At 46.2% G+C, this 24,125-nt stretch overlaps 2 protein-coding genes across 2 annotated transcripts in view; one reads left to right on the forward strand and one right to left on the reverse strand.

The window, feature by feature from the left end:
* The window catches only part of atg3 (autophagy related 3), a 41,099-nt gene extending 23,642 nt beyond the window's left edge, over nucleotides 1-17,457 (reverse strand). Inside the window, exons 1-2 of the mRNA XM_048540414.1 lie at nucleotides 17,236-17,457; nucleotides 5,116-5,157 (exon numbers count right to left, since the gene is read on the reverse strand). Of these exons, the coding sequence (XP_048396371.1) occupies nucleotides 5,116-5,157; nucleotides 17,236-17,307 (114 nt within the window). The 5' untranslated portion in view covers nucleotides 17,308-17,457. The remainder of the gene's footprint in view (nucleotides 1-5,115; nucleotides 5,158-17,235) is intronic.
* Nucleotides 17,458-17,514: 57 nt separating this feature from the next.
* Nucleotides 17,515-24,125, forward strand: part of slc35a5 (solute carrier family 35 member A5) — a 36,544-nt gene continuing 29,933 nt past the window's right edge. Inside the window, exons 1-2 of the mRNA XM_048540412.2 lie at nucleotides 17,515-17,607; nucleotides 22,478-22,662. The gene's annotated coding sequence lies outside the window, so the exon portion shown is untranslated. The remainder of the gene's footprint in view (nucleotides 17,608-22,477; nucleotides 22,663-24,125) is intronic.

Here is a 24,125-nt window from a genome sequence, read left to right on the forward strand (position 1 = left end):
AATGCATATTTTGGATCCAACTTGCCAAATTACCCTAGATCCCATGTACTTTTACCAAATCTGTTTCCCATTCAGGGCTGTATGAAGGGCTTTGCTGAAATCTATACCATCTACATCAACTGCCCTACTCTTATCTGCACACTTGGCCACCTCGTCAAAAAGTTCAACCAGGTTTGTTAGGTGTGAGCTTCCTCTAACAGATTTACACTGACTATCTCTGATCAAACTTTGTCTCTCTATATGAAAGTTTTCGTCTTTTGCTATTTTCTCCAAATAGTTCCCCTTCACTGATGCGAGTGTCACTGGTCTATAGTTCCCTGGTTAATCTCTAGCAGTCCTCCAGTCCTCAGACACACCCGCTATGGCCAGAGACAATTTAAAATTTTGAGCCAGGATCCTGTTATTTCTTCCCTGATTTCCCACAGCAGGATCCAACTCATCACCTGGAGGTTTTCACAGGAGTGAATAAACTGCCAATACCTCCTCAGATATCAATTTGCTCAAGACCTTTACTTTAAATCAATAATACGTATTTACTTCTCCTGCTCCTGCATAAAGACATATGTGAAGTATTAATTTAGCACTCTTCTAATACCCTCCAATTTCATGCACACATTGCTGCCTTGGCCAATAATGGGTCATATGTTCCCATGGGTATTCTGTTCTCCTTGATCTACTTGTAAAGTATCTGGGGATTCTCGCTAATTGTGCCCACCAGCATTTTTATCATGCCCCCTTTGGCGGTACAGTTCTAGGGTTTATTCTCTACACAATCTTCCACTTGCCATCCTTTATCTAACTTTAGCACAATATCCATTTACTCTTTTCTCCCTACTTCTGGCTTTCCCACAAGTGGGGATGTTCTCCTACCTTCTACTCATGGATAGAGCAGGGTCAGGAATGGATGTTGCAGGTTCCAGGGTTCAGATCTTTCATTAAGGTCAGGGAAGGTGGTAAAAGAGAGGGAGGTGTGGTTTTGTTGGTCAAGGACAGCATAACGGCAGCTGAAAGAACCTTTGCTGAGGACTCGTCTCCTGAGGTGGTATGGGCTGAGGTTGCCGAGGAAGGTTTGTCGACTGAGTCAGTATGGGTGGAAGTTAGGAACAGCAAAGGAGCAGTCACCTCACTGGGGGTTTTCTACAGACCCCCAAATAGCAGTAGGGAGATCGAAGAACTCATTGGCCAGCAGATTGTTGAAAAGTGCAAATGTAGCAGGGTTGTTGTTATGGGTGACTTCAATTTTCCCAAGATAGATTGGAACCTCCTTAGTGCAGATGGTTTGGATGGAGCAGTTTTTGTCAGGTGTGTTCAGGAGGGTTTCCTTACTCCGTATGTGGACAGGCCGACGAAGGAGAGGCCATTTTGGATTCGGTGCTCGGCAATGAGCCAGGACAGGTGTCAGATCTCGTGGTGGGAGAACACTTTGGCGACAGTGACGACAACAGCCTCACATTTACCATAGCCATGGAAAGGGAAAGGAGCAGTTACCAGTGGAAGATATTTAACTGGGGTAAAGGAAACTATGACGCTATCAGACAGGAGTTGGGAAGTACAGTTTGGGAGCAATTGTTCCACAGAAAGGGCACAGCAGACATGTGGAGGCTGTTTAAGGAGCAGTTGTTGCCAGCGATGTATAAATTTGTTCCTCTCAGACAGGTAAGAAGGGGTAAGATTAACGAGCTTTGGATGACGGGTACAGAGGTGCTTCTTGTCAAAAAGAAAAAGGCAGCGTACGTAAGGTGGAGGAAGCAAGGGTCTAGCACAGTTTTAGAGGATTACAGGCTTGCTCGGCAGGAGCTCAAAAAGTGGACTGAGGGGGTCCAGGAGGGGGCACGAAAAAGGCTTGGCAGGAAGGATTAGGGAGAACCTAAAGGCATTTTACTCATACGTGAGGAATAAGAGAATGATCAGGGAGAAGGTAGGGACGATCAGGGATAGTGTAGGGAACTCGTGTGTGGAGTCTGAGCAGATAGGGGAAGCCCTAAATGAGTTTTTTGCTTCGGTTTTCAGTAAGGAAAGGGACCTTGTTGTGAATGAGAACTTTGAGCAGGAAAACAGGCTTGAACAGATCGAGATCGAGGAAGTTGATGTGCTGGAAATTTTGGCAAACATTAAGATTGATAAGTCCCCAGGGCCAGACCAGATTTATCCTAGGTTGCACAGGGAAGCGAGAAAGGAGGTTGCTAAGCCGCTGGCGAAGATCTTTGCTTCCTCACTCTTCATGGAGGGAGGAAAATGTTGTTCTTCTTTTCAAGAAAGGGAATAGGGAAATCCCTGGAAATTACAGACCAGTCAGTCTTATGTCTGTGGTCAGCAAGGTTTTGGAAAGAATTCTGAGGGATAGGATTTATGACTATTTAGAAAAGCATTGCGTGATTAAAGGGAGTCAGCATGGCCTTGAGGGGGGCAGGTCATGCCTTACAAATCTTATTGAGTTCTTTGAGGAAGTCACGAGACAGGTTGACGAGGGTCGAGCAGTGGATGTGGTGTACATGGACTTCAGCAAGGCATTTGATAAGGTTCCCCACCGCAGGCTCATTTATAAAGTCAGGAGGTATGGGATACAGGATGATTTGGCTGTCTGGATTCAGAATTGGTTGGCTGACAGGAGGCAGAGAGTGGCTGTAGATACTAAGTATTCTGCCTGGAGGTCAGTGCTGAGTGGTGTCCCGCAGGGCTCTGTTCTTGGGCCTCTGCTCTTTGTAGTTTTTATAAATGACTTGGATGAGGAGGTTGAGGGGTGGGTTAGTATGTTTGCTGATGACAATGACACAAAGGTTGGAGGTGCCATTGATAGTATTGAGGGCTATTGCAGGCTTCAGTGAGACATTGACAGAATGCAGAGCTAGGTTGAGAAATGGCAGATGGAGTTCAACCTGGATAAATGTGAAGTGATGCATTTTGGAAGGTCGAACTTAAATGCTGAATATAGGATTAAAGGCAGGCTTCTCGGCAGTGTGGAGGGACAGCGGGATCTTGGTGTTCAAGTGCATAATTCCCTCTTATTCCTCACGTACGAGTAAAATGCCTTTAGGTTCTCCCTAATCCTTCCTGCCAAGCCTTTCTCGTGCCCCCTCCTGGCCCCCCTCAGTCCACTTTTGAGCTCCTGCCGAGGTGTATAAGGTTAAGAAAGCATATGGTGTTTTGGCTTTCATTAACAGGGGGATCGAGTTTAAGCGCCGTGAGGTTATGTTGCAGCTCTACAAAACCCTGGTGAGACCACATTTGGAATATTGTGTCCAGTTCTGGTCGCCCTATTATAGGAAAGATGTGGAGGCTTTGGAGAGGGTGCAAAGGAGGTTTACCAGGATGCTGCCTGGACTGGAGGGCTTGTCTTAGGAGGACAGGTTGACTGAGCTCGGACCTTTCTCTCTGGAGAGAAGGAGGAAGAGAGGTGACCTGATCGAGGTTTACAAGGTAATGAGAGGCATGGATACAGTCGATAGCCAGGGAGAGGGGGAGGGGGAGGGGGAGAGGGAGAGGGAGAGGGAGAGGGAGAGGGAGAGGGAGAGGGAGAGGGGGAGGGGGAGGGGGAGGGGGAGGGGGAGGGGGAGGGGGAGGGGGAGGGGGAGGGGGAGGGGGAGGGGGAGGGGGAGGGGGAGGGGGAGGGGGAGGGGGAGGGGGAGGGGGAGGGGGAGGGGGAGGGGGAGGGGGAGGGGGAGGGGGAGAGGGAGAGGGAGAGAGGGAGAGAGGGAGAGAGGGAGAGAGGGAGAGAGGGAGAGAGAGAGGGAGACTTTTCCCCAGGGCAGGATTGACTACCACGAGGGGCCATAGTTTTAAGGTGTTAGGAGGAAGGTATAGAGGAGATGTCAGAGGGAGGTTCTTCACCCAGAGAGTTGTGAGCGCATGGAATAGTTTGCCAGTGGTAGTCGTGGAAGCGGAGTCATTAGTGACATTTAAGCGACTGCTGGACATGCACATGGACAGTAGTGAATTGAGGGGAATGTACGTTAGGTTATTTTATTTTTGGATTAGGATTATTCCACGGCACAACATCATGGGCCGAAGGGCCTGTACTGTGCTGTACTTTTCTATGTTCTAATACAACACTTATTTTAGCATTTTTCTCTCTTAAATTGCACAACCATCTGATTAAGTTTGCTCCTTGTCATTCCAAGCTTTAACTGATATATTTCAAAAACGCACTCGCAAGCATTAAGTACAGCCCTTTTAACAGCTTTATTGTCTACAGAACATCCTTCTGGCATATGAGAGTATACATTCATAGTTGTACTTTGCAGGATGCTCTAACATTAAAACCCAAGCATTTCTTGCCACCTAAAAATTCACAAACATCTTTCCAAATGAAATTAAATCGCTTTCAACTTCATCCTCTAAATTGAGACATTTCTTATAAATCAAATCTATTATTCGAATCAGATCATCCTGATAACTACTATCTTTTCTTCCTCTGTTCCAAACTTTTCTCTAGTCACTTTGTTTTAATTCTCTCTCCCTCTCTCAGGAACTCAGATTTGTTCTTAGTTCTATTTCCTTGTTCTCTTGCTTTTCCATTTCAATTGCAATGTAAAATCTTTTTAAAATTTCTCTTTATTTTGAACTATTGAACTATATTTTGACTCCATCTCATTACAAATATTAAAAAGATTCAAACTTTCAACGTCAACAATTTTACAGACACCAAAGCTCCAGGCTAAAGTTTCCTTGTTATTTTCTTTTTAAGGAAAGAAATAACTAGCTGTCCACCAGTCAACTGGCACCATTTGCCTTCTAATGCATTTCATATGCAGTAGTCCATTGCATCAGATTTTTCCAGGTATATTTTCATAATCGCACCTGTATCAAATGATATATGTTTAATCCAAGATTTCATTGAGTATTGTGTAAAACAGCTTGATTAAAGTTAGTATTGGGTTCAGCAGAAAAATATCAAAGTTTGCTCCCAGCAAGTGGACTTAGGGAGACAAGTTATAATATGTATAACAGCACAGATTGAGATTTTTGATCAAATGTCACTTAAATCAAAAGAGGTCTATGAGTCATCTTGTTCTTTAATTAACATCAGCACTGCTATTTCCGACAAGATCTACTCAATCAAAATGTGCAAAAGTACTTCCTCTAAGCAAAGTGGTTAAATAAATTCTTCAGACTCACCTCCTCTGGGGTAATTACTCCAGTTTCTTTAAACTTTGATTCCTGCATGGAAAATGGAAGAACACATACATTAATGATAAGAGAAAGAAACAATCTTTGCGCATTAAACTATTTCTTAATTAGTGCTGCAACTAATGTGAGATGTTCTATTGCCTCAATTTACTAGATAGCAGAATGACTGAAATAATACCCAGGTCTAAAGAATCGAAGAAAAAAAATCATATCAGTATGTAATTGCAGGTTTTACAACCTGGAGAAGCGGAGGATCAATTTGTACAAAGTGAATTTACAAGTAGTATACTGTGGTTGGACAAGGGGATGAGGACGCAGAGGGACGGGTGGGCAAGAGAAGGGAAAGGCACTGGGCAGGGGTTGGGTGAGATGAGAGACAGAAGCAGGGCTTTTGCGGGAGGCTGTGAAGGAGGCAGGGGCAGTATCTTTTCCACCCCACCCCCCCCAACCATCATTTCCCTACCTCGTCTGAGATGTTCTCTCGCCATCCAACTGCCCATCCTCAATATCTGCCAGGGCAACTAGGGACAGGCAATAAATGCTGGCCAGCCCGTGATGCCCATGTCCCACAAATTAATTAAAAATAAACTCAGTTCTAGATTGGTGCACATGCAGTTGGAAGTTGGCGGACAGTGGCCTCTGTCCTAATTCCAAATCTCTTGTATCAACCGCAGTTTCCTTTTCTTGAATGGGATAAGAATATATTTATGATGAATAAATTGGATACACAAGTTGGAAGGAAAAATTATAGACAACAATGGGCAAAATTCAAAAGTTGAGATTCTGGATACAATCAAGGTATATTTCTTCACACAAGAAGATATAGAAGTCAAATTCAGCGCTCCTTGGATGATAAAAGAGTTAGTAATTTAGATAACACAAAGAGGGTGCTTATGACCAACAGCGAGCAAACACAACTGAGGACCAGGTTGGCAACAGAAGGTCCAGAGGGAAGATGAAAAAGCAAATCATAGCAAATAGAATGAAAACTGCTTGGCAACCAACATAAAAGGATAATCCAACAATCACATAAAAAGGGTCATAAAAGGAGTGGCAGTGACAACTAATGATTAAAAATTGATGGATAGAGGCATAGTATGGTTTAAGAGTTAATGAATGCTTTTCAATTTTACCAAGGAAATGTTGTTGCACAGGCTATGGAGAAAAAAGAGCTAATTCAGTCACTACAATGAATCACAATTGGTAATGGAAAGGTATTGGATAGATTTTCTGAATTTACAACTGACAAAGCAACAAAACCAGATGAGATACATCCAAGGGTACAGAGGGAAACGTGGGTGCCAAGTGCAGAGGCAGCGATCATAATTTTTCTGTCTTTCTTTTATTCAGTGCTGGCGCCAGAGGATTGGAGAATTACAAATATGACATCTTTATTCAAACAACAAAGATATAAACACACATCAAACAACTACAGGCCAGTCAGTTTAGCTTCAGTGGTACAGAAACTTCTGCAAATAATTCTAGGTAAAGTAAATGACAACATGAACAAAGAAGGTTAATGAAGGAAAACTCAGTATGGATTTCCTAAGAGAAAAATCATATACAACTGACTTCACATTTTGATTTAAAAAGAGGCAACAGTGTTGGTGTGACATTAGCGAACTTTCAAGGAATTACAGTGCCACATAACAACTACAAGCAAAGCGATAACTCATGGAACAAAAGGTTTAGTTACAACTTGGAGACAGCGTCTTGGCAGTCAGCCTATTCTAATTGAGTGTTAATAGATATTCTTTGGATTGGAGAAGGTCTGAGGTGCAGATCCGCAGAGCCCTTACATTTCCTGATTTGTATTAAAATGATAAGGGTGTATAGGTCACAAGTCAAAATTTGCAGACTACTTGAAACTTGGAAGCTTTGTGAAATCAGAGGAGCAGGGTGTACAACTTCCAAAAGACATTGTCTATCTCATCAACTTGTCTATGGTCCAATGTAGAAAAATGTGACTGTTTCATAAAAGTAAAACCGAGACACAAATAAATGAAAGGGTACAATCTAAAAGGAGGTGCAGGAACTGTGTGTACAGGTCATTAAAGATGGGGCAGGTTGAAAGTATGGGTAATAAAACATACAGAGGCATAGAGAAAGTTATATTAAACTTGTAAAAAAACATGAGTTTGACCTCTGAAGTACTGCATCTAGCTTTGAGCACCGTATTTAAGGAAATCTGAGAGATCAGCAGAGAAAGTGCAAAGGAGATTTACGAGAATGCTGCCAGGGATGAGAAACTTCCAGGTTTGAATACAGATTGGAGAGGTTAGAACCGTTTGATCCTTAGAACAGCAAGCCGAGAGGAGAACTGATAGTGTATGGAATTCGAAAGGAGATAGTCTGGATAGTGTAGATAGGAAGAAACTGTTTCCATTTACAACAAGATTAAGAACAAGAGAGTGTGTGCTGCAGAGGCAGAGACACCTTCCATCCATAAAGTTTGACAGTTCCATACAGTATTATTAAGACACAGTGAGGTCTGTGAAAAGTTTAGCTATTAGCTATCAGGAGAAAAGATGGAGGTGGCCATGGGTACCTGCACGGGTCCAAGCTATGCCTGCTTCTTTGTAGGTTACGTGGAACAATCCCTCTTCCGTACCTACACTGGCCCTAAATCCCACCTCTTCCTCCATTACATTGAGGACTGTATCGGCACCGCCTTGTGCTCCCACAAGGAGCTCAAACAGTTCATCCACTTCACCAACACCTTCCATCCCATCCTAAAGTTCACCTGGGCCATCTCTAATCCCCCTCTCTCCTTCCTGGGCCCCTCTGCCTCCAACTCTGGCAACCACCTAGAAACTGATATCCATTTCGAGCCCACCAACTCCCACAGCTACCTAGAATACACCTCCTCGCATGCACCTTCCTGCAAAACTGCCATCCCCTATTCCCAATTCTTTCGCCTCTGCTGTATCTGCGCCTAGGATGAGCCATTCCACTCCTATTCATCTCAGATGCCCTGTTTTTCAAGGACTGCAACTTGCCCCTGCCAGTGGTTGAGAATACCCTCGACCGTGTCTCCTGCATTTCCCGCAACTCATCCCTCACACCCCCTCCCTGCAATAACAACCAAAACAGAATCCGCCTCGTCCTCATGTACCACCCCACCAACCTCCAGATCCAACACATCATCCTCCGACACTTCCGCCATCTGCAATCCGAACCCACTACCAAGACATTTTTCCCTCCCCACCCTTATCTGTTTTCCAGAGGGCCCACTCTCTGTGACTCCCTTATCTGGTCCTCACTCCCCTCCAGCCCCACCACACCCGGCACTTTTCCCAGCAACCGCAGGAAGTGCTACACGTGTCCCTACACCTCCCACCTCAACCCCATCCCAGGACCCAAGAAGACTTTCCACATCAAGATGTTCACCTGCACATCTGCTAATGTGGTAAACTGCATCTGCTGTGTTCCTGTTGTGGCCTCCTCTACATTGGGGAAACCAAGCGGAAGCTTGGGGACCGCTTCGCAGAACTCCTACACTCGGTTCACACTAAACAACTGCACCTCCCAGTCGCGAACCACTTCAACTCCCCCTCCCATTCCTCAGATGACATGACCATCCTGGGCCTCCTATAGTGATACAACAATGCCACCCAAAGGTTGCAGGAACAGCAACTCATATTCCACTTGGGAACCCTGCAGCCCAATGGTATCAATGTGGACTTGACAAGCTTCAAAATCTCATCTCCCAGTACCGCATACCAAAACCAGCCCAACTCATCCCTGCCTCCCTAACCTATCCTTCCCCCACCTATGCCTATCTACCACCTCAAGCCCCACTCCCATCTCCTACCTACCAAACTCATCCCGCCCCCTTGACCTGTCCGTCCTCCTTGGGCTGACCTATCTCCTCCCTAAATCGCCACCTCACCTTTACTGGCTCTATTCTCGCCTCATTGACCTGTCTGTCTCCTCTTCACCTATCTTCTCCTCTATCCACCTCTCTCCCTACTTATTTCAGAACCCCCTTCCCCTCCCCCATTTCTGAAGATGGGTCTAGGCCTGAAACGTCAGCCTTCTTTCTCCTCTGATGCTGCGTTCATCTAGCTCTACAATTTGTTATCTCTACAATACACGAATGAGTTTTGTTTCAATATTGGAGATTCTTTAGTGATTAAAGTTTAAAACTGACTTGATATGAATAACTAGTAAATGTTGACTAAAGGATACAAGAATTGTTTTATTGTTTGATAGAACAGACGTGATATATAGAACAGTGCACACTGTAGTGATATGCTCTTTGCAACAATTCAAATACACTTCAGTTTCACCAAAGATGAGGGACCAATGTGGCATCTGAAAATGAAATTCAGTGCAATTAAACAATTAATTAGAAAGTAGTTGAAACACAGAGTGCAACCAGAAACCAGAAAATTTGGTCTTAGAGTCAGAGTAGTACAGCATGGAAACAAACCCCTCAGTCCCACACACATGCCAACCAAATAATCCAAATTAATCCAGTCCCATTTGCCAGCATTTGGCCTGTCACCCTCTAAACTTTTCTTATTCATATACCCATCCAGATGCCTTTTAAATGTTATAAATGTACCAGCCTCCACCACTTCCTCTGGCAGCTCATTCCACACATGCATGAAAACACTGCCCCTTAGGTCCATTTTAAAATCTTTCCCCTTTCATCTTAAACCTATGCCCTCTAGTTTTGGACTCCTGTATCCTGGAAAAATGACCATGGCTATTCACCCTATTCATGCCCCTCATGATTTTATAAACCTCTGTAAGGTCACCTCTCAGCCTCTAATGCTCAGGGAAAATAGCCCCAGCCTATTCAGCCTCTCCCTGTAGCTCAAACCCTCCAACCCCTGCAACAGCCTTGTAAATATTTTCAAATGCTTTCACATTTAACATCTTTCCTATAGCAGGGAGACTAGAACTGAATGCAGCATTCCAAATGCAGTAACAAATGTGCTGTACAGCTGCAACACGATGTCCCTCCTCCTATATTCAATGCATGTCACAGAGGACTGGCAAGTGTGCGACCAGCAAAAGCGTGGTAATGATCCTTGCAGTTGGTGTTTAGCACAAAATGATCCTTATTTTTACACAGAGCGAGGTTAGAGTGTGTAACTTGGTGCTACAGGGTTTAATTGAGAAAAATAACAGATACTTTTAGGTAAGCTAGATCAGCAACAATGAAAGGATCAGAAGGATATATGTTAGATGAAGTAGTATGGAAGGGGACTCATTTTGAGCTTAATCATAAGCAGTACCTTGTGGACTAAAGTTGTGTTTAAATGTTAGCCAATCTCTTGCATGTCACATAAGTTGTACTAAAATAGAAATAACAGATGAATGAGCAATAGCAATACAGTAATATGATCATTCTAACTCCATTGCAACTTGAAACAATAATTTAAACATACAATTTAAAGAAATAGACTAAAGATAAAGAGAAATGCCAAACAAACTGATCATGTGACAGATGCTAATTTTCAGATGGCATTCCCACCTGATTTCATACATATAAAACTGTTCAGCTACTCATGAGATGGTAATGTTCCGAAGTTGTTTACGAAATCATTAAAAATCACTGACAGGATAGACACAGAGGTTGTTTCCTGTGGCTAGTGAATTTAGAACAGGCAGAACAATCTCAGGATGAAGGACTGATCATTTAGGACAGAGACAAGCATTTTCTTCACTTCTAAATTCACTACCCTGGAGGGGTGTGGATGTTCCAAAGCTGAATGCATGCAAGGCTGAGATTAACAGATATTTGCTATTTCATGGAATCCAGGAAAAAGCGAGGTTAGAAGGAAAGTTGGGTTGAAGTTGAAGATCAGCCACAATTCTGCTCCAAGGTGGAGCAAGCTTGATGGTTTGTATGGTCCACCCCTCCTCACAATTTTAACTGATGAACTCAGACTACATAATTTATGCACACAAAGTCCAATCCTACATTGAAAATCACATCTACCCTCTAGACAGGTCAGTTGATTTCAAGTATTTCAATTGTTTTAAATTGAAATAATGAGGCCATATCTTCATTACATATTTGCAGAAGTTACAATTTATAACAGTGCACAGGTAGTGATAATGTCTGAGTGACTTTGCTCTACGTTTCAATGTTGAAGCTGGCAAATGGGGTGCTAATCAGCCAAGACAAAACAGCCCATTTGATTGGCGCTCCATCCACCGTCTTAAACATTCACTTCCTCCATCACTGCCACTGTGGCAACAGCATATATGACATTACTATGCTTCAGTTATTGATGAGACCACATTTTGAATATCGTGCAGCTTGGTCTCCTTATTCAAGACAGGAACCGAAAGTGTGAGAAGCATTTCAGAGGAAGTTTACTGCATTGATGCCTGGAATGAGTGGGCTCTCTCGAGGATAGGTTTGAGAAGCTGAACTTGTTTCCACTGCAGTTTAGAAGAGAGAAGTGACTTGACTGAAGCATACAAGATGCTGAATTATCTGGACAATGGGAACATAGACCTTGAGGGCACTATTTGAAAACTAGGGATTGCGTTTTAAGACAGAAATTAGGAGACCTTTTACCTGTCAGAGGGGGCAATGTGACTTTGAATGGCAGTTAAAGTGGGATCATTGAATATTTCTAAGGTAGAGGTCGATGGATTCTTGTTAGGCAAGGGAATCAAAAATTACTGGATTAGATGAGGCTGTGGAATTTGAAACACAAACAGATCATCGAGGATATTAAATAATGGCATAGCAGAATCGAGGGTCTGAATTAGCAACTACTGCTCCCATTTTATACGATTGTAATCACAAAATGCACTGCTGTAATTGAACAAGGCTATTCTGACAGCATCTTCCAAATTTTCAAGTTCTAAAATTTGGAAGGAGAAGGGCAGCAGATATATAGGGATACAACTACCTTCAAGCTCTTCTCCAAGACTCTCACTAACCCTACTTGGGACTATAATCACTGTTTTTTCACTGTCGATGGATCAAAATCATGGCGTTCTCTAACAAAATTGTGGCTGTCCCTACTCCTGAGATGGTTTAAGAAGGTAACTTGTCACCACCTTTGCTAAGCAGCCTGTGATACTCATATCTCAATGAATAGAAAAATCACTTTAAAAAACAGAACAAAAATTTTGACTTTGAATTCTGGCAAAAGAAAACTCTTTTCAAAAACAACATTGAATTTCTAAACATCACAAATGAAATTTGAGATTGGGACCAGAAATAGTAGGAACTGCAGTGCTGGAGAATCTGAGATAACAAGGCGTAGAGCTGAATGAACACAGCAGACCAAGCAGCAGACGAGCAGGAAGGCTGACGTTTTGGGCCTAGACCCTTCTTCAGAAGAGTGTCTTTTTTAAAGAAGGGTCGAGGCCTGAAACGTCAGCCTTCCTGCTCCTCTGATGCTGCTTGGCCTGCTGTGTTCATCCAGCTCTACACCTTGTTATCTGAGATCGGGGCCAATTTTGTTTTAAAAAGAGAGTAAACACACATAAATGGATGGATGGTCACCTTCTGTGCTGCATTACCCTGTGCCTTTGACAATTTCCTTCATAACAGCAACATACAACCTAATTAATACCACATAGTCCACAAGCAAAAACACAAACAGTATCTATTTATTGTTATTATAATAGTATTTGATATTGAATGTAAATATCTGACTCATGAACTTGCAACTGAAATCCTGGGCCATCTACTCAGAACTACCTCAATGTAACACAGGTACAATGCACTGAGAGTTCCACCTCCATTCCAGGTTAGAAAATGATCTTGATTGATGAACCAAACACTTGAACAACTTGAACAACTTCACTCTCCAAATGTTCAACCTAACAATCAGCCTTTGCATGTTGCTTTGTTTTTTTAAATGCCATATCTCCAACTTTAAGTTTACAAATTTAGGTGAGTCACAATAGAATGACAATGACATTCACCAAGATTCAGAGAGATTTGAACTGTTGGATAACTCAAGGCAGGACAATAGAGTTTGCAATCACAAAGGGGCAAGGAGGATAGACATTCAGAGATAATGGGAACTGCAGATGCTGGAGAATTCCAAGATAATAAAATGTGAGGCTGGATGAACACAGCAGGCCAAGCAGCATCTCAGGAGCACAAAAGGTGGAGAGAGTATAGGTGGGGAGGTAGGGAGGGGATAGGTCAGTCCAGGGAAGACGGACAGGTCAAGGAGGTGGGATGAGGTTAGTAGGTAGCTGGGGGTGCGGCTTGGTGTGGGAGGAAGGGATGGGTGAGAGGAAGAACCGGTTAGGGAGGCAGAGACAGGTTGGACTGGTTTTGGGATGCAGTGGGTGGGTGGGGGGGGGGGTGGTGGGGAGAGCTGGGCTGGTTGTGTGGTGCAGTGGCGGGAGGGGACGAACTAGGCTGGTTTAGGGATGCAGTAGGGGAAGGGGAGATTTTGAAACTGGTGAAGTCCACATTGATGCCATATGGCTGCAGGGTTCCCAGGCGGAATGAGTTGCTGTTCCTGCAACCTTCGGGTGGCATCATTGTGGCAGTGCAGGAGGCCCATGATGGACATGTCATCTAGAGAATGGGAGGGGGAGTGGAAATGGTTTGCGACTGGGAGGTGCAGTTGTTTGTTGCGAACTGAGCGGAGGTGTTCTGCAAAGCGGTCTCCAAGCCTCCGCTTGGTTTCCCCAATGTAGAGGAAGCCGCACCTGGTACAATGGATGCAGTATACCACATTGGCAGATGTGCAGGTGAACCTCTGCTTAATGTGGAGTGTCATCTTGGGGCCTGCGATAGGGGTGAGGGAGGAGGTGTGGGGGCAAGTGTAGCATTTCCTGCGGTTGCAGGGGAAGGTGCCGGGTGTGGTGGGGTTGGAGGGCAGTGTGGAGCGAACAAGGGAGTCACGGAGAGACTGGTCTCTCCGGAAAGCAGACAGGGGAGGGGATGGAAAAATGTCTTGGGTGGTGGGGTCGGATTGTAAGTGGTGGAAGTGTCAGAGGATGATGCGTTGTATCCGGAGGTTGGTAGGGTGGTGTGTGAGAACGAGGGGGATCCTCTTAGGGCGGTTGTGGCGGGGGCGGGGTGTGAGGGATGTGTTGCGGGAAATACGGGAGACGCGGTCAAGGGCGTTCTCGATCACTGTGGGGGGAAAGTTGCGGTCCTTAAAGAACTTGGACATCTGGGATGTGCGGGAGTGGAATGTCTTATCGTGGGAGCAGATGCGGCGGAGGCAGAGGAATTGGGAATAGGGGATGGAATTTTTGCAGGAGGGTGGGTGGGAGGAGGTGTATTCTAGGTAGCTGTGGAAGTCGGTAGGTGTGTGTAGAAGTAGGCATGGAGGCGAAGACGGCGGAAAAACTGCTCTTCGCCTCCATGCCTACTTCTTCAACCGGGAACCTAACCCTCCTTCCACTGACCCCTTCACCCGCTTCCAACACAAGTCCTCCTCCTGGACACCACCCCCAGGCCTCCTACCCTCCCTCGACCACTTCATCTCCAACTGCCGTCGAGACATTAACCGCCTCAACCTCTCCACCCCTCTCACCCACTCCAACCTCTTCCCCCGCAGAACGGGCAGCCCTCCGCTCCAACCCCAACCTCACCATGAAACCCGCAGACAAGGGTGGCGCAGTGGTAGCATGGCGCACTGACCTCTACATCGCCGAGGCCAGACGCCAACTCTCCGACACCACCTTCTACCGCCTCCTCGATCATGACCCCACACCCGAGCACCAAACCATCGTCTCCAACACCATTCACGACCTCATCACCTCAGGGGACCTCCCACCCACAGCCTCCAACCTCATTGTTCCCCAACCCCGCACGGCCCGTTTCTATCTCCTTCCCAAAATCCACAAACCTGTCTGCCCTGGTCGACCCATCGTCTCAGCCTGCTCCTGCCCCACCGAACTCATCTCCACCTATCTGGACTCCATTTTCTCCCCTTTGGTCCAGGAACTCCCCACCTACGTCCGTGACACCACCCACGCCCTCCACCTCCTCCAGGACTTCCAATTCCCTGGCCCCCAACACCTCATATTCACCATGGACGTCCAGTCCCTGTACACCTGCATTCCGCATGGAGATGGCCTCAAGGCCCTCCGCTTCTTCCTGTCCCGCAGGCCCGACCTGTCCCCCTCCACCGACACTCTCATCTGCCTAGCTGAACTCGTCCTCACACTCAACAACTTCTCTTTTGACTCCTCCCACTTCCTACAGACTAAGGGGGTGGCCATGGGCACCCGCATGGGCCCCAGCTATGCCTGCCTCTTTGTAGGTTACGTGGAACAGTCCCTCTTCCGCACCTACACAGGCCCCAAACCCGACCTCTTCCTCCGGTACATTGATGACTGTATCGGCGCCGCCTCTTGCTCCCCAGAGGAGCTCGAACAGTTCATCCACTTCACCAACACCACCTTCCACCCCAACCTTCAGTTCACCTGGGCCATCTCCAGCACATCCCTCACCTTCCTGGACCTCTCAGTCTCCATCTCAGGCAACCAGCTTGTAACTGATGTCCATTTCAAGCCCACCGACTCCCACAGCTACCTAGAATACACCTCCTCCCACCCACCCTCCTGCAAAATTTCCATCCCCTATTCCCAATTCCTCCGCCTCCGCCGCATCTGCTCCCACGATAAGACATTCCACTCCCGCACATCCCAGATGTCCAAGTTCTTTAAGGACTGCAACTTTCCCCCCACAGTGATCGAGAATGCCCTTGACCGCGTCTCCCGTATTTCCCGCAACACATCCCTCACACCCCGCCCCCGCCACAACCGCCCTAAGAGGATCCCCCTCGTTCTCTCACACCACCCTACCAACCTCCGGATACAACGCATCATCCTCCGACACTTCCGCCACTTACAATCCGACCCCACCACCCAAGACATTTTTCCATCCCCTCCCCGTCTGCTTTCCGGAGAGACCACTCTCTCCGTGACTCCCTTGTTCGCTCCACACTGCCCTCCAACCCCACCACACCCGGCACCTTCCCCTGCAACCGCAGGAAATGCTACACTTGTCCCCACACCTCCTCCCTCACCCCTATCGCAGGCCCCAAGATGACATTCCACATTAAGCAGAGGTTCACCTGCACATCTGCCAATGTGGTATACTGCATCCATTGTACCAGGTGCGGCTTCCTCTACATTGGGGAAACCAAGCGGAGGCTTGGAGACCGCTTTGCAGAACACCTCCGCTCAGTTCGCAACAAACAACTGCACCTCCCAGTCGCAAACCATTTCCACTCCCCCTCCCATTCTCTAGATGACATGTCCATCATGGGCCTCCTGCACTGCCACAATGATGCCACCCGAAGGTTGCAGGAACAGCAACTCATATTCCGCCTGGGAACCCTGCAGCCATATGGCATCAATGTGGACTTCACCAGTTTCAAAATCTCCCCTTCCCCTACTGCATCCCTAAACCAGCCTAGTTCGTCCCCTCCCGCCACTGCACCACACAACCAGCCCAGCTCTTCCCCCCCCCCACTGCATCCCAAAACCAGTCCAACCTGTCTCTGCCTCCCTAACCGGTTCTTCCTCTCACCCATCCCTTCCTCCCACACCAAGCCGCACCCCCAGCTACCTACTAGCCTCATCCCACCTCCCTGACCTGTCCATCTTCCCTGGACTGACCTGTCCATCTTCCCTGGACTGACCTGTCCATCTTCCTACCTCCCTACCTATACGCTCTCCACCGCTCTTCTTTACTCTCCATCTTCAGTCCACCTCCCCCTCTCTCCCTATTTATTCCAGCTCCCTCTCCCCATCCCCCTCTCTGATGAAGGGTCTAGGCCCGAAACGTCAGCTTTTGTGCTCCTGAGATGCTGCTTGGCCTGCTGTGTTCATCCAGCCTCACATTTTATTATTATAGGAGGATAGACGTTATCTGCTGATCAGTGAGTGACAGGAGTTACGAGCTATAATTCTGGTTGCTCGGTGGGCCAGCCACTCAATGCCCGTGAGCCCCCGGGCCCCACCGTCTCCAAGCATCCCGGTCCTCACTACCCCTTCTCCCTCCACCCCCCCAAGCATCCCGGCCCTCACTATCCCTTCTCCCTCTTCCCCCACCCCCAGCCCTAGCTCTCAGTGCCAGATGGAGAGTCAATCCTGTCACTCACGGTATGGCAATGACAGGCCTGGGCAAACAACACTCACCTTAAGTACGGGCGTTAGGAACTCAGCCACACCAAGTGCAGTCCCTTTGACAGTGTTAATGACGTTCTGCATGTCGACCACCCGCTCGGTTTGAGCATGCAGCAGTCAGTGACCGCCAGCGGATCTGCTCCAGGAACTCACTGACTGACTGACTGACTGACTTCTCCCTCCGTTCCCTGCTCAAGTTCCGCAACTGCGCCCGGCGCACGCGCACCTCCCGCCTGGCGCTGGTCTCGAGGCCCAACGCGAGCCCTGCGTGATGATGTCACTGAGGGCAGGCTGCGCAGGCGCATTGCCCGGTGCCGGTAGGAGTGCCCTGAGGTTGTTGTTATGGTAGGCCGCCCTGTGTCGGAGCTATCCATCAACTATCAGGTACAGTGATAGTCTGCAAGTTGGTGGGCGGCCAGGGAGGGAGCCAGCCGGGTGGCCTTGTCTCTGTGTCGTCTTCAGTCTAGAGGAGTAAAAAAAAAGAACTGCCCAACAGCAACCTGATCGGGAGACTGGGTGATGGCAGTTTCCGTGTCTAGGTGCTAGTGAAATGCAGCTGGTTGTTGTGTGCGCAGCGCTCACTCTGTCGCTGTTGCAGCTGTGTTAACACGAAGGGCTTAATATGATAGGCCCAAAACGTGAGCTGTGCTTCTTAAATAAGTCATAACCTGCTGAGGTTGTATTAACTTTTTAATACAAGTGCTGTATGGATGTGTCTTGAAGATCCCAAGTTGTGACTACTACTTCTGACAGCTGTTCTGTTTAGGATTGCCCCCGCACGCCCGGGAAGAAAGGTTGTTGATGCATTGTCTTGTAAACAAATCGTCTTTGCAGTTCGCGTGGATTACAATGTCTTGTTTTGTTGCTGTAGGGCACCAGGTACTTGTTTCTGTCAATTATCACCAGTCCATTCCGTATTTTGTATAGGTTTATTTGAAAATACAAGCTGTCGGAGCAGAGCCCCTTCATCAGGTGAAGTCAGGAAGTAGCACACAGAACGCAGAATTTATAATTAATAGATCAAAGGGTCACACAATTGATGCGAATTTATTAAACAAATATAAGGTGATGTTAAATCTTTAATCGGCTAGACGGTTAAAGATATATACATGTAAATCCCAGAATTCCTTTCAAGACACTGCCCTGAGAGAACTAGAGGTTTTATCAGTGTAGAGAAGAGATGATATTTCAGGTCAGACAATGTGTTTAGAATCTGTTTGTGTTTTGGTTTGGGGTCAGACAGGTTTTATTTTGGGGGCGGCACGGTGCTTCAGTGGTTAGCACTGCTGCCTCACAGCACCAGCCTCGGGCGACTGCCTGGGTGGAGTTTGCACAATTCTTCTCTGCTTGGGTTCCCTCCCACAATGCGAAATGTTCAGGCGAGGTGGATTGGCTATGCTAAATTCCCCCGTATTGTACAGGGATGTGTAGATTAGGAGGATGGTCTGGATGGGATGCTTCGCGTGTCGGTGGACTTATTGGGCCAAAAGGCCTGTTTCCACATTGTAGGGATTCTATGATCTATTTCTAAAGTAGGAATTTATAAAACACCACTGTTTATAAATCATGTGCTTTTTGAACAAAATACAACACACTGACATGCACAAACCACACGCAGGCGCTCTCATACACACACACACACACTGTCTCACTCACATGTGCATGCGCAAACTCGGATGCATGCAGACTCTGTCATGCGCGGCCCCGCTCCCTCCCTCGGGCGGGCGCATGCAGCCTCGCTCCCTTGCGCATCCACAGTCTCCTGCTCGCGTGCATTCTCTCACTCTGAAGTGCGTGAATACACTCTCTTTTATCTCTCCCTCTCTCACTCACATTCTCAAACGTGCATGCGCCCACTCTCTCATGCATGCATGCTTTCTTGCGTGGCCTTGCATAGGCATGTGCAGCATGCTCCCTCTCGCATGCACAGGTGAACACGCGTGCGCATGTCAACGTGCGCTGCCTCTCTCACATACTTGGCACTCTAGCTCTCACTATCATGTGCGTGCACACGCACTCTTTCTCACACACACATACTGTCTCGCATTCTCACACGTGCATGCGCTCTCTCTCACATGGCCTCGCTCCTTCACTCGCAGGCATGCCTGGACTCGCTCACTCCCGTACGCAAAAGTGCGTGCTGCTCCCTCTCGTGCGTACAGGTGAGCATGTGTGCGCTCTTTCGTGTGAGCACATGTCACCTTGGACTCTCTCTCTCGCACACACTTGCACGTGAGCATGCACTCTGTCTAGCGCACATGTTCAGCATGCGCTAGCCCTCTAGCGCACATGAGAGCCCGCGCTCTATCTTTTGCATGCACGGGAGAGCCCGCGCACACGGAGCCCGCATTCCCTTTCTCTCTCGCGCATGTAGGGGCTCTCGCGCGCACGCACTCTCACTCTCGTATGCACATGTCAGCTAGTGCTGCTCTCCCGCACCTGTGCTCGCGTGACCTCTCTCTCGCTGGTTCACACCCGCACGCGCGTGCGAGCCCCTGCGCTCTCGAGGTATGTTAAACAGTCGGATGAGTGCGGACAATATTTATAATCAGTTTTTTTTAATTGTTCATATGGTGGGGATTATTGCTAGCTACTTTGGCAATTGTTGTCCAACTCTAATTGCTCTACAGAAGGTGATAAGTTGCTGGCTAACCCCAACCCTTATTTGGTTGTAGATATTCCCTCAACACTGTCCTCACCAGTCTCCCTGTGCAGATGTATCTGACCATGACTATATTTGTAGGAGTGTCCAACAAGGTTTTAACGCTACAGTCCCATTTTCGCATTTATGACACCCTCCATCATGTTTTATGGCGTATCCATGCTAAATGGGACAGAATGTGAATGGATCTAGCAAGTCAAATCTGGATATCCATGAGGCACTGTGGACCATTTGTTGCAGCAGAATTAGTACTGTAATCTGTAACCTCATGGCCCCACATATTTCCCACTTTACCATTGTTGCCAAGCTGGAAGATCAAATTTCGTTCATTGATTAGTGCAGGAGAGAATGATAGAGCAGCATACCTAAATGTGAGGTATCAACCTGGTGAAGCTGTAACACAGGACTGCTTTCAGGCCTGACAGAGGAAGCGCCATGTATTAGATAGGGGCTAAGTGAGTCCCAACAGATCAGATCTAAGCTCCAAAGTTATGCTACATTCAGTTGCAAATGGTGGAGGACTGTTAATTGACTCACTGGCAGAGGCAGCTGTACAAGTATCCACCTTCTCAACAATGGGGAAACTCAGCACATCAGTGTAATAGACAAGGCTGAAGCATTTGCATCAGTCTTCAGCCAGACGTAACTAGTGGATGAATCATGTTTGTCCCATTCTGAGGTTCCCAGCATCACCAATGCCAGTTTTCAGCCAATTTGCTTAACTCCAAGTGATGTCAATAAATGGCCGAGAACACTGGATACTGCACGGTATGGATCCTGACCACGTTCTGGCAATAGTACTGAAGATGTGTGCTCCAGAACTAACAGTGCCACTAGCCAAATCTTCCTGCACAGCAACAACACTGGCATCCACCTGATGATATGTAAAATTAACTAGTTAAGCCCTGTGCCTGGAAAACAGGACCGGACCAACCAATTGCTGAATTGTCAGTCTATTCTTGATCATCAACAAAGTGATGGAAAGACTTGTTGATGCTATCAAACGACACTTAAAAAGGAATAATCTGTTCATTGATGATCAGTTTGGGGTCCAGCAGAGTGCTTTAGCTTCTGATTTCATTGCAGCTTTAGTTCAATTATTGACAAAATACCTGAATACCAGGGGTGAGGTGAGAGTGACTTCACTTGACATTAAGGCTGCATATGACTGAGTATGGCATCAAGGAGCTCTAATGAAAGTGGAGTACATTAAAATCATCTTCATGAACCTCCTTCCATCGTAATTTTAGATGTTTGCTGATAATTTCAAAATGTTTAGCACCATTGATGCAGTGTCAGATACTGAAGCAGGTGGTTTCCACACATCATCCTAGTCTAGTGGTGATAAGCGATAAGTAACATTTGCATCACGTAAATGCCAGAGAATAACCGTCTTCAGCAGGAAAGAATTTAATAATCATCTCTTGACATTCAACAGCTTTACTGTCGCTGAATCCTCTACGATGAACATCCCAAGAGTTACCATTGACCAGAAATTGAATTAAACCATGATATAAATACCATGGCTGCAAGAGCAGGTCATGGGGTAGGAATTCTGCTGCAAGAAATTTACCTTCTGTCTCCCCAAAGCCAGTCCTTAACCTGTAAGGTACATCAGGAATGTACTCTACTCTTGAATGGAGTGCAGCCCTAACAATGCTAAAGAAACATGACATCCTCCAGGGCGAAGTGGATGCCTGATTGGCACATCATCCACTGCCTTCAAGATTTGCTTCCTTCATCGCCAACATACATTGCCAGCAATGTGTATCATCTACAAAATGTACTACAACAACTCAGCAACACTCCTTGGAGAGGACTTTCCGAATCTGTGAACTTTACTATCTAGAAGGGCAAGGGCAGCAGATGTATACGGTCATCGCTACCTGCAAGTTCTCTTCCAAGCTACACATCATCCTGACTTTCAAGTGTTTTGATGTTCCTTCACTATTGCTGGGTCAAAATCCTGCAACTCCCTCCTAACAGCATTGCAAGTGTCCTTGCACATGAAGTACTGAAGCAATTCAAGAAGGCAGATCACCATCACCTTCTGGTCAGTTAGGATTGGACAATAAACTCTCGCTGAACCAGCAATAGCCACAGTCCATGAATGAGCTAAAACAAATAGAATTTATCATTTCACGTGATTAGTAATTATACTTAAAAATTGTAGGACCGTTTGTGCGGGAGATTAGAATATCCCACTCATGGGTCAGTATTTGCCTCGCAGGGACCTACTCAAAAAAGGTTTGATCTGGGGTTTCCACAATTTACAAATGTTGACACTAAGTATATTACATAACCTAGTCTTAAATGTGAAGCAGCACCAAAGAAAATTTCTGGAAGAGCTTTGACACAAAGATTGAGCTGCCTTTTCAAATTCTGATTGAGCCACTGTGTAAATATCCAGCATTTATTGGCTTGGCTGCAAAAGATACAGTGAGGCTTTGTTGTTGACTCTAATTTTTGGAGTGAATTTGTATGTGAATGAGGGCTGGGTGCTGCTCAGCAGTATGGGAATGACGGACGCAAAAGAAGGAAGGAGAAATTTCTCTTGAACTAACCATGAACTAACTCTTTTCATATTTGCAGAAAATTAATCTTATTCTGCATTGAAGATGTTACATTATGATTTGAGCGGTGAGCTAAACAATGGCGGAGCAATGCATTGATCCTACAAGGCTGCAGCATGTAACCAAGATATGAACAGTATGTCATGCTTAGAATACATTGCATTTACATTTTGTGAAGGAACTCATGACTGATCGATCTTGCAGGTGAGTCCGTCAGCAGAGTTAAAAAATTACTGGTTGGAGAGCCTCGTCCTCTGCCATGTGGTCAGTGTTGTCACTGATCAGATATCTTGGGACCCCACGCATTTGCAGATTCCTAATGCTGATCCTTAGTCAGTAGTTTGGGCCAGGTTTAAGGCTTTTTTTTAAACTTCCAACTTTTCCCAAATCCTGAACCGTTGGAGAAAAAGTTAAGAAAAAAATTAATCTCCTTTTAGCAAAACAGATATAGTCAGTATGGTTTTGTTGGAGGGAGATTATTACTAATTAATCTGGTGGAATTTTTCACGGAGGGACCAAGTGTTTGGATGAGGGTGGGGCTGTTGATGTTGTTTATATGGGTTTCAGAAAGGCTTGCGGCAAAGTTTCACGTGGGAAATAGATAAAGAAGGTAACAGCAGTAGGATCCAGGGTAGTTTGGCAAGGTGGATCCAAAGTTTGCTTTGTGACAGGAGGCAGAATTTGGTGATTGAAGGCTGTTTGTGTGATTGGAACCGAGTGTATAGTGGCATATCACAGAGGTCAGTGCTGTGTCCTATGATGAAGAGCCATCTAGACTCCAAACGTTAGCTTGCCCTCTCTCAGTGAATGCTGCTTGACTTGCTGTGATTTCCAGCATTTTCGTTTTCAGTACTGGGTCTTTTATTGTTAGTGATATTCATAAATGATGTGGGTGAGAATTTTGAGTTGGGGGGTGGAATGATAAGTTTGCAGATGATACAGCGACTGGCCAGGTAGTTGACAGTGAGGATAATTTTAGGTTACAGGAGGACAAAAATAATCAGATAGGCAGGCTAATAGCAGATGGAATCTAGTCTTGATAAATGTGAGGTGTGCACTTTGGAAGAAGAAAACAAGACAAGGCAGTACTTAATGACACTAGGTTAATCAGAGGAACAGAAGGATCTTGGGTGTTTGTCCACCGAGCTTTGAAGGTGGCAAGCAGGTTACTAGGCAGTTAAGGCACTCTGGATGCTTGCCTTTAGTAGTCTTGGCATAGATTATAATACTAGGGAAGTTATAGAACATAGAACATAGAACATAGAACAGTACAGCACAGAACAGGCCCTTCAGCCCACAATGTTGTGCCGACCATTGATCCTCATGTATGCACCCTCAAATTTCTGTGACCATATACATGTCCAGCAGTCTCTTAAATGACCCCAATGACCTTGCTTCCACAACTGCTGCTGGCAACACATTCCATGCTCTCACAACTCTCAGCGTAAAGAACCTGCCTCTGACATCCCCTCTATACTTTCCACCAACCAGCTTAAAACTATGACCCCTCGTGCTAGCCATTTCTGCCCTGGGAAATAGTCTCTGGCTATCAACTCTATCTATGCCTCTCATTATCTTGTATACCGCAATTAGGTTCCCTCTCCTCCTCCTTTTCTCCAATGAAAAGAGACCGAGCTCAGTCAACCTCTCTTCATAAGATAAGCCCT

This window comes from Stegostoma tigrinum, chromosome 12 (assembly GCF_030684315.1).
Source record: "Stegostoma tigrinum isolate sSteTig4 chromosome 12, sSteTig4.hap1, whole genome shotgun sequence".
NCBI classification, from domain to species: Eukaryota; Metazoa; Chordata; class Chondrichthyes; order Orectolobiformes; family Stegostomatidae; genus Stegostoma; species Stegostoma tigrinum.